The sequence below is a fragment of the Elephantulus edwardii genome, unplaced genomic scaffold (assembly GCF_000299155.1).
Source record: "Elephantulus edwardii isolate Elephantulus edwardi_28Jun2011 unplaced genomic scaffold, EleEdw1.0 scaffold00032, whole genome shotgun sequence".
Taxonomy (NCBI): domain Eukaryota; kingdom Metazoa; phylum Chordata; class Mammalia; order Macroscelidea; family Macroscelididae; genus Elephantulus; species Elephantulus edwardii.
In genome coordinates this window covers 9,570,101-9,581,128 of record NW_006399782.1, presented here as the reverse complement: position 1 = coordinate 9,581,128, position 11,028 = coordinate 9,570,101, and the positions used below count along the sequence as shown (strand labels likewise).

At 39.7% G+C, this 11,028-nt stretch overlaps 1 protein-coding gene and 1 pseudogene across 1 annotated transcript in view; both read left to right on the top strand.

Moving 5' to 3' along the window:
* EAF2 (ELL associated factor 2) overlaps positions 1-2,671 on the top strand; it is a 65,720-nt gene extending 63,049 nt beyond the window's left edge. Inside the window, exon 6 of the mRNA XM_006884311.1 lies at positions 2,625-2,671. Coding sequence (XP_006884373.1) covers positions 2,625-2,671 — 47 coding nt within the window. The remainder of the gene's footprint in view (positions 1-2,624) is intronic.
* Positions 2,672-2,870: 199 nt separating this feature from the next.
* Positions 2,871-10,066, top strand: LOC102875886 (annotated as a pseudogene).
* Positions 10,067-11,028: the final 962 nt, after the last annotated feature.

Sequence of the window (11,028 nt, the reverse complement as noted above, 5' to 3'; positions counted from 1 at the left end):
AAAAAAAAAGAAATTGCCAAACAGTATCATTTTATTTTATAGTAAAATCATGCATAGCAAAAAATTTTTGAAGGTAACACAAATATAATTTCAGCAGTATTAATAGAAATTTGAGCTGTATTTCTGAAGAATATGTGCCATCACGAATATCATGCAGTGCAGCTTCTTACCAATGGGGTCAAAGTGATAGCTTATTATAGGTTCCAGTGATGGGGACTGTGTTGCAGTCCCCAAAACATGCAGTTCACGTCTCCAGCTGCTTCATGGGAGAAAGAAGGGCAATCTCTTCCCATGCATTTTACTTCCTCTGATCAGTTAGGGGTCAGTTCTGACTCAATGGCACACACTCTGAGATACATGTTTAAGTTCTCTTTACTGCCTTAAATAGAATTACTGTACATATGAAATGTAATGTCAAGATAAGATTAAAAAGTAATTTATCATCAAGTGTTATATAGTTCGCTTGGTAAACGTTCAAACATGGTTTTACCAGAATACAAATTGAGCCATATATTTGAATCTACTTTTTAAAAAATTTTAAATTAGTATCTCCACACCAAAAAAAAATTTAAATTGATTTTAATGAAAGTAAAAAAAAATTTAAATTGATTTTAATGAAAGTTTACAGACACTTTGGATTTCCATTCATTCATTGCTGCACTTTTCTCCCTACTCAACCCTCCACCCCAATCTGCTTTTCTTTTTTGAAAAGTAAAAGAAAAAAATTCTTTCATTGTTATTCAGTCTCTTCCCCCCAGGTGCACTCCACTATGCTACCTTCATTCTGGACTCCTGTCATAATATCTAATCATATTTCTCTTTTAAATAGTTCTCTCCTTAATCTGTTTCAATACAGTATACATTATTTATCCCATCTTTTAAAAAAAATTTAGCAAATACTGCCTAATACCGCTGTTATAAAATAGGCTGACATGAGGAGCTAGGGAGAGAATAGGAAAATATCATATCACTATCTTCAACTCCAACTTCTATCTTGAGTTATATATATCTATCTCTATCTCATCTATATCTATATTTCTAATTACCTATGACACATTCTAATACTATAGCTACCCTTGGAATTTTTTGTTCATTAAGTTTTCATAGGCCTGTTATTTTGGAAGTGGATGACCAATCCTGCTTTCTAGTCTGTCTCAATCTAGGAGCGCTGCTGCAGCTTGTTCACTGTGAGTGACCCTTCTGACATTTGAAAAACTGTTAAGATAGCTTCCAGCATCACAGAAATGCACAAGTTATACCAGTACAGTAAGCTGACAGACAAGTGCTATATATGTTTCTAGGAGAGGCTATTCTTTGGAAATAAACAGTATGCTTGGAAAGGTGGAAGGTCAGTGAAAGAGAGGAAGAATCCAAAAGAGATGAATTTACATGGTGACTGTGACAGTGGGCTCTAATTTATCACAGATGATGAGGTGGCACAGGATAGAACAGGATTCAGATCTGGTTGACAGGGTCACTATGAGTTGTACTCGACGGCACCTAAAATAACAACAACAACTGACATGTACTTATACTTGAGTATTTTACTCAGTATCTCAAACATAACTTCATAAAATTGCTATTGTGTCTTTTCTTTTCCAAATCTGTTCCTTTGATAGGTCATTCTTCATTTTTGTCTTTCTTTCATAACCCAAATTCAATCCCTTTGATATCTAATCATATAGCACTTGTAAACAGTTCTCACCCTCATCTGTTTCAATGTAGTATACATTATTTATCCCATCTTTTTCAGTCTCCCCCAACCCCCATGTCAGTTTTCTTTTATAACAATGGCACTATGCAGTATTTGTCCTTTTGTGACTGAGATATTTCACTCAGCATAATGTCCTCTAGGGTCACCCATTTTGTATGTTTCATGAGTTCCTTGTTTGTCAATGCAGCACAGCATTGTATTGTGTTAATATACCAGTGCTTCATTTTAAATAAATACTCACACTTTTTTCACGCTTCAAAATTGTATTCATCTAGTCTTCTAGACCACATTTTCTCTGATTCCATGGTGTTATTAAATAAGTGAAGTAGAATAAGAGTAAACCCAACTTTTCTACATATCTGAAAATCATGTTTAAGCTTGCATCTGATTGTTGTTGTGTGTCACCGAGTCGGCTGAAATTTATAGCGACCCTAGGAAAAAAAGCTCTGAGCCCTGCTCTATCCTGAGCCAACCTAATTGTCTGTGATACATCTACCCCCATTACCACAGCCACTGTATCAATCTATCTCTTAGATGGTCTTCTTCTCTTGCACTGTCCCTTCACTCTTCCAAGCATGATATTCCTCTCCAAGGCCTGGTCACTCTTTGAAACATGTCCAAAGTATGTCAGACGAAGCTTCAGAATCCTTGCCTCCAAGGAGCAGCTTGGTGTCACTCTCTGTAGGACAAACCTGTTTGTTCTCCTAGCAGTCCATGGTATATTCAGCATTCTTCTCCAGCATCACAGCTCAAAGGCTTAAACTTTTTTTTTTTAGGCATCTGATTATTAATGGCAAAATACTGTCTGAGCATAATCAGCTTAGAAGTTCTGGTATATACAATGTTTTATGTAGAAATCAGTACATTATTTAATAATTAATCTAATTTTTCTATTTCTTTTTCACTTTAGGAAGTGATTTGCAGCTGAGTGATTCAGGAAGTGACAGTGATGACTGAAGAAATGTTAAGATTTAAATGTAATATTTTCAAAGAGTGTGATAGTTTATTTTGCATTGAGACTAAAAATAACCCAAGACTGAGGAATATGTGTCATACTATCATGATAAAAGAAATTAAATTTTATTCCAAACTTTGAATGAGTGTTACATTTTTAAGCTTTTATTGATTACCATCTGGGACATAGGATCACAAGGTCATGAGCATCTCTCAGGAAGGGCCAGAGAGAATGAAAATAACACAACTCCTAAATGCTGCAGAGCAGAAAGCAGATAAAGAGACCTTAGCCCAGTCTTATGGTGCCTATAGAGCCATACCAACAGCAAGAGGTTTGTTTATTCATTGCTAACTCACAGTTATAGTACCAACAATGATGTGCATTAGGAAAGGAAATTGAAGAGTGGGAAAGGCAAAGAATATCCCACTAAACAAGCCCAAGTTTTAGTCCAACAGTTTCAAGGTACAATTCCTCAATTAGTCCAGGCTCCAGTTTCAGTTAGCGGTCAAGTCCAAATAATACAACGTTTACCTCCAATAAAGCAAACATCCTGCACATTAGAAGTCAGCTTCTCCTTCAAGTATCTGGCAAGAACAACAAACGCCTTTAACTGTGTGGCCTTTTTCTCAGGGCTCTTATGTTTACACCTTGCCACAGTTTCTCTACAGCAGTGCCACAGTGTCTCCAACACCATGATCAGGGTCTCACCAACAGCATCTTCTCCAGTCTCCCTCAAGTCTTCTCATCACAAGTCTTGCTCACCTCAAGTCTTGCACTCCAGTGTGGGAAGCACTCTTTCTCTTATTGTAGCCCACACCTGTTGATGGTTTGCAAGACCATGCTGATTTGCAAGACCATATGTCTGCAGTAAGGTAGCTGGAGACAAGAGGGGGCTAACTTTAATGGCTAAAAAAGCCAACGTATAGCTATATACCACAGCAGCATTTTCATGTTTTTGTCCATTGATCTTAACATATCTTTTATTAAATATAAGTATTATTTTCATTTGACTGATGAAAACATAGCCTCAGATGTTAAGTAAATTTGCCCACAAGCTGGGAGTCATTCTCAGTGCTTTGTCTTACCCTACTATTATCTTTGATCAGCTGTCAGGGACCTCTCCAGAGTACTGAAGAACAACATCAAGCTAGAGACTAAGGTGCGCCTGACCTGGGCTATAGTCTTCACAGTTGCATGCTATGCATTGGAGAGTTGGACAGTGACTAGGGATGATAGAAAGAGAATTGATGTCTTTGAGCTGTGGTGCTGGAGAAGAGTGTGGAATATACCATGACTGCTAGGAGAACAAACAGGTGTGTCCTGGAGAGGGTGAAGCTGGGCTGCTCCATGGAGACAAGGATTCTGAAGCTTTATCTGACATACTTTGGGCATATTGCAGGAGGGGCTGGTCCTTGGAGAAGAACATCATATTTGGGAAAGTGGAGGGACGGCACAGGAGAGGAAGACCCTTGATGAGATGGATCGATTCTGTGATTGGGGTGGTGGGAGTAAATGTGTCAGAGATGGTCAAGTTGGCACAGGATAGAGCAAGGTGTAGGGCTCCTGTACATATAGGGTTGCTATGAGTTGCAGGCAACTCAATGGCACATAACAACAACAACTATTGCCTTTAATTTTGAAATCTCCTAACTTGATTTATAATAAATATTCATTGTTTTAATTGTATTTCTGATTCTTTTCTATGTAAAACTCCTGAAAGTTGTGTTGAAAATAATTGTGAATAAAACTAAAATTTAGGGTTAAGGAGATACTACAGAATTGTTTTAATGAAACAGCATTTCTCTTATCTGTTGAATGATTTTTCTTCAGTTTCTTGTTGAGAGGGAAAACAACCAAGTGATTATCTTTGCCTGAATTATCCAAAAAAGCAAAATCAGTGATGTGTATTTATATGCATGGAGAGAGAGAGACCCAGTCTTATTGAAAGGAGATTACTCATAGGCTTATAGAGGCTGGAATTCCAAAGTCCATGGGTCAGACTTCAAGAGAAAGGTGTCTGAGGAGGCTGTCAGTCCAAGGTCAACAGGACAGCAAATGGTTTCAGAGACTGGTAAGTCCAAGTTTGGCAGGCAGAGAAGCAGATACCTAACTTTGGAAGTTGAAGAGTCCAAGGCCAACAGTTAGGTAGGCCATTGGGTCAAGTCTAGAAGTAATGATTCAGTATTGAGCCAAAACTAGCTTACTTTGCGAGAAAGTCTAAATGTATTTTTCATGTAGGCCACATCCTTGAAAAGGCTTCCCCTACATAGAATTAGGTCTGGTCATATCATTACATAATAACCTCTCATGTTACCTCATTAACATCATAGAGTTTAAAGTGTAAAAGGCCCAAAACAGTTACTTTATAGTGAGAATCATAACCGACTTGACACAGTTTTAATGATTACATTATTAAAGAGATGATAGGTAGATAGATAGATAGATAGATAGATAGATAGATAGATAGATAGCAACTACTGGTCTCTCCCTGTCTGAAACAAAGCAGAGGGAAGAAAAAGATTTGGGTTCATTAGCGGAGGGAAGAGCCCTTGGAAAATTACTTCATGCTTGGAAAAGTAGAGACTTAGCAAAGGAGAGGAAAAGTCTTAATGAGATGGATTGACTCAGTGACTGTAACCATGGGTTTAAGTACAATAGACATCTTAAGAATGATGCTTTATGAGACTGAGTTAGTTCAGACAGCATAATGCTCTCCAGCGCCTCCAATGTTAGGTAGTAATTTACAAAACCACTGCTCCTGCCTTCTGCATTGTATTCCATTGTGTGAATGTACCATAATGTCTCAATACATTCCATTGTGGTTGGGCATTTGGTCTGTTTCCATGTTCTTGCTATGATGAATAATGCTACCATGAACCATCACTGCAGAGCGTGTATGAGGATCAGGTGGGGGTGGGAGGCTTTAACATAGGGTTGCACAATTTGATGGGTAAAAGAGATTGGTAAAGGAAAAGCAAAAGGACTGGTGTGAAAAAACAATGTATATGAACTTTATGAACTTTGTATGTATACCAGTATAAAATTATTACCTAACTTGACAAGGACAGAAGAGCATTATGATGAGTGAACTAACTCAGTCCCACAGGGACAAATACTGTACAAAACCATTAATGTAGTATGAGGATCCAAGGGGCGTGAGGAATTGTGTTTGTGTGTGTGTGTGTGTATTAATCATGGGGTCACACAATTTGATGGGGGTTGAGGGAAAAGGGAATGATTTGATATGCAAACAATGTATTTGAATTTTGTAAATAAACTAGTGGAAGGAAGGAAAGAAGGAAATATGGATGGAAGATATAGATGCAGTGGTCCAGGCCAGGGCTCTGAGTTGTTGCACCCAATATGTGGCGTGCCCCACTGGAGGGGAGCAGGGGGTGGGCTGAAGCCTCTGGCAGGTGCAGAGAGGGGACCAGAGGAAGTGAGGACTCTAGTCCTTACTGGGATGAAAAGTCTAGAAAGAAGGGAATACTCCAGAAAAGGCAAATAATCAAATGGACAAGAGATTGATAGCTGAAATGTATAGAAAACTCTCAACACCCACACATCTACAAAAAAAATAAACCCCAGTTAGTGACCGGAGGTGAGAGTTTCAGCTGCTTTCTTCAGGACCATTGCCCCATGGTGGCCGAGACGTATTACTAACGGTGTGGTGCTGGGAGAGCCAGGGCCAGACGTTGCTGAGACCTTTCACATCTTCCAAGCTCTCACAATACAGGTATGAGCATATTAAACTCCAGATGGAGAGCAGATCTCACTGGGTCTGTTTGATAATCATAACAGTAAGTGGTACATGGACACCAGCACCAGACCTACTATCTTACTGTTGCCTCCCCTCATGAGGAAAAATAAAAAAGCAAAGACTTGTATATTCTTCATATGATCCAGCTCAGTGAGGAACTGGGATACAGATGTGTGGATTGTTTTGTGTTTTGTTTTCTTTTGTGTGTGTGTGTGTGTGTGTGTGTGTGTGTGTGTGTGTGTGTGTGTATTTTATGAATTGACATTCTTTATTCATTGTCCAAGTTTTTTCCCCATTCATTCACTGTTGCACTTTTCTCCCCTCCCAATACTCCCAACACTAGTATACTACCCTCTTGGAAAAGTAAAAGAAAAATTCTTTCATTGTTTTACAAACCCTCCCGCAGGTCCACTCCACTATGCAGCCTTTGCTCTGGACTCCTGTCATGACAGAAATACCTAATCACATATCTCTTTTAAACAGTTTTCTCCCTCATCTGCTTCAATGCAGTATACATTATTGAAGCCATCTTTCCAGTCTTCCCCCAACTCCCATGTCAGTCCTGTTTTACAACAGTGGCGCCATGCAGTATGTTTCCTTTTGTGACTGAGATACTTCAGATGGTGTGTTTTTAACAACAGAGAAATGACGAGGAAGAATCTCTTGACACCAAGGACTTACTGCTGTGCTAACACTGAAGATTTGGAAACAGCTGTGAAGCATGGGGATGAGGAAAGCTCCATCTCTCTCCCCTCCTGGAATCCCCAAACTATTTGTCTGGCAATGGCCTTCTCAGCAAGGGTCCCTTTCCCATTTTCCCAGTATCAGCAGAGAAAACCAGACCGGGTGCTGATTGTGGGACAGACCACCAACTACTCATATGCAAGTTCAAGATGAAGCTGAGGAAAATTAAATCAAGTCCACGGGAACCAAGATTTGACCTTAAGTCCCACTCGAATTTCAAAACCACCTCAGGAACAGGTTTGAGGCCTTGAGCACCAACGAGCATAGACCAAATGAGCTCTGGGAGGATATCAAGAAAATCGTCGATGAAGAATGCAAAAGATCATTACAAAGTTTGAAGAAGACCAAGATGGATGTCAGATGAGACTCTGAGTATTGCATTAGAGAACCGAGAAGCAAAAGCTAAAGGAAGAAATCAAGAAATCAAAGAGCTGAACAGAAAATTTCAAAAGGCAGCTCAGGACGACAAAGTAAGATACTATAATGAAATATGCAGAGAGCTGGAGTCAGAAAATCAAAAGGGCCAGACTCGCTCAGCATTTCTTAAGCTGAAGGAGTTGAAAAACAAATTCAAGCCATGGTGGTAATACTTAAAGATCGTTTGGGTAGAATGTCAAATGATCCAGGACATATCAAAAGCAGACGGAAGGAGTACACAGAGTCACTGTATCAGAAGGAATTGGCTGACACAGAGGAATTTCATGAAATAACATATGAGCAAGAGCCTGTGGTGATGAAGGAGGAAGTTCAAGTTGCTCTGAAGGAATTGGCAAAAAACCAGGCTCCAGGAGTTGACGGCATACCAATTGATTTATTTCAGCAAACAGACGTTGCCCTGGATGTGCTCACTAAGTTGTGCCAGAAAATCTGGAGGACAGCCAGCTGGCCAACTGACTAGAAGAGATCGATATTTGTTCCCATTCCAAAGAAAGGAGACCCAACAGAGTGTGGAAATTATCGAACAATATCATTGATATCACATGCAAGCAAGATTCTGCTGAAAATGATTAAAAAATGTTTGGAACAATATGTCAGCAGAGAACTGCCAGATGTGCAGGCTGGATTTGGAAGAGGTTGTGGTACTAGGGATATTATAGCAAATGTTAAATGGATCTTGGCAGAAAGCAAAGAATACCAGAAGAGTGTCTACCTGTGCTTCATTGACTATGCAAAGGCTTTTGACTGTGTGGATCACACATCAAGCTATGGCTGACTCTGAGAAGAATGGGAATCCCAGAACATTTGATTGTGCTAATGGGAAACCTATACTTGGACCAAGAGGCAGTCATCACAACAGAGCAGGGAGACACTGATGGTTCATAATCAAGAAAGGGGTACATCAGGGATGTATTTTGTCTCCATACCTTTTCAATCGGTATGAAGAACAGATCATCTGAGATGCTGGGCTGTATGAGGAGGAATGTGGCATCAGGATAAGTGGAAGAATCATCAACAATCTGCTTGCTGAATCTGAGGAGGACCTGAAGTGCTTGCTGCAGAAGGTCAAGGACTGCAGTCTTCAATACGGATTGAAGCTCAACATCAAGAAAACCAAGATTCTCACCACTGGGCCAATTGACAGCATCAGTATGGATGGTGAAGAGATTGAGATAGTTAACCGTTTTAGTTTACTTGGTTCCACAGTCAACACTCTTGGTAATAGCAGCCAGGAAATCAGGATATGAATTGCATTAGGAAAGTCAGCTGTGAGAGATCTCTCAAGAGTACTAAAGAGCAATGACATCAGGCTGGAGACTAAGGTGCACCTGATCCAGGCTATAGTCTTTGCAATTACGTGCTATGATTCAGAGTTGGACAATGAATAAGGATGATAGAAAGAGGATTGATGCCTTTGAGCTGTGGTGCTGGAGAAGAGTGAATATACCATGGACTGCTAGGAGAACAAGCAGGTTTGTTCTGGAGAGGGTGAAGCTGAGTTGCTCCTTGGAGTCAAGGATTCTGAAGCTTCATCTGACATACTCTGGGCATGTTGCAAGGAGGGACTGACTGGTCCTTAGAGAGGGACATCATGTTTGGGAGAGTGGAGGGACAGTTCAGGAGAGGAAGACCCTCGATGAGATGGATCGATTCTGTGAGTGGAGTGGTGGGAATGAATGTGTTTGAGACGGTGAGGTTGGCACAGCATAGAACGCTGTTTAGAGCTCTTGTACATAGAGTCGCTATGAGTTGCAAGTGATTCGATGGCACATAACAGCAACGACCACATTCACCATGTGCACGGCCTGTACTCTTTCGCTCCTTTCCTAGTAGCAGGAGTTTCGGTGGGAGGAACTTTTTTAAAAAAAAAAGTACTTGGGGAAAAATGGGTAAAAAACTCCTCTGATGGCAACACCAGCTTTTTCACTCTGTTGAAATAGCTTTGCTTGCTCAGAGTCATTGGAGAAGCCCCTGAACAGGCTGCTTTTTAATTACTGGTTGACAACTTGTCTGCAGTCTTCAGTTAATAAGAATTGGCACATGTTTGTAAAACAAATTGATACCGATCATGTCATGAAGACTAAATCCATCAGAGATTTTGACAAGCGGTTAACTTCAGTTATGTTTGGATGCAAATGATCGATGATTATTACACTTGATGTTAATTGAAATTTGAGACTAAAGTCCATAGGAATTCCTGTCTTGTGTCTGAATTCTGTGGATGATGTTTTCTCATCCTGTCATGTTATTCCAATAGAAACTGCTAAGCAAAACCCTAATGTGACTTTGGTCCTTGCTTTGTATAGAGGCCACATGGGTTTTCTGGAAGGAATCTGGGCCAGGCAGTCCGCCTACATGGATTGTGTCTTCAAGCAGTTTGCAAACCTTAACTGAACATGGACATGATCCTTCTAACATGCAGTTCTTCAAGTGTATTTTGTCTGAGCCATTGTAGAGGCAGCTCCACTTTAGTGCCCAAATGTTAACTACTCTCTGTATAATGAAATAAAGCCAGCAAGTGGGTGAAGAGGTCCAGAATGACATGCAAAAACTACTTTTTTGGGGGGGTGGGAAATGAAACACACTTTGTAGCAAGAAATTAAATATAGTGTTAGATTGTTATGGATGAAGACTAGTTTGTAAGTCATCTACAGGAGATGGTTCTACAGAAGTTGATGGTTGGGATTTCGTGAGCAGTAGGGTGGAATGTTGATTTGCTAAGGGATATGAGGATATGTGATAAGGCCTCCTATTTAAAAACCCTTTTTGTTAGGCAGCATGGCACTATGAGTCATCTGCGACTTGACGGCACTTAACAACAATAACAACGACAACATAGAGAGAGGTATGTTGGCCTAGAGGACAGAAAGTTATGCTACCAAGCCCAAAGTGCAGCCCTCAGTGCTGGTTTAAATTGGTTTTTGTCTAACATTCTTCTAGGTCGTATAGCACTAGTCTGTGCATTGCTATACAGAGGTAACGCATGTTTGCTGCGATGCTAAATACTGTGACACTGATGTGCCAAATGTGATAATGGTTACTCATGATGGAAAAAGTTTGGTGGAGCTCCCAGATTAAAACAAGCTTGGAAGCAGGAGTGGTACCCACTTCTGAAATGACTTGCCTTCTGAAATTCTATGAACAGTGCTCAGGTCTTTCGTTTATAGGGTAGCTATGAGTTGTCTACGACTTGATGGCCCTTAAAAACAACAACAATAGGATTGTTATGTAGATTTTATTTTTACTATGCCTTACCAAGTATGACCTTAAATAAAATAGTATAAATGGAATTGCACTTGGTTAAAAACTATCATGTATAAAGATTTTAATGACTTAAAATTTAATTTTTAAATTTAAAGGGTTTTCATTTTAGAGGGTTTAAGTTTAGGCTGGATTTTTTTTTAAAAGATTACTAAT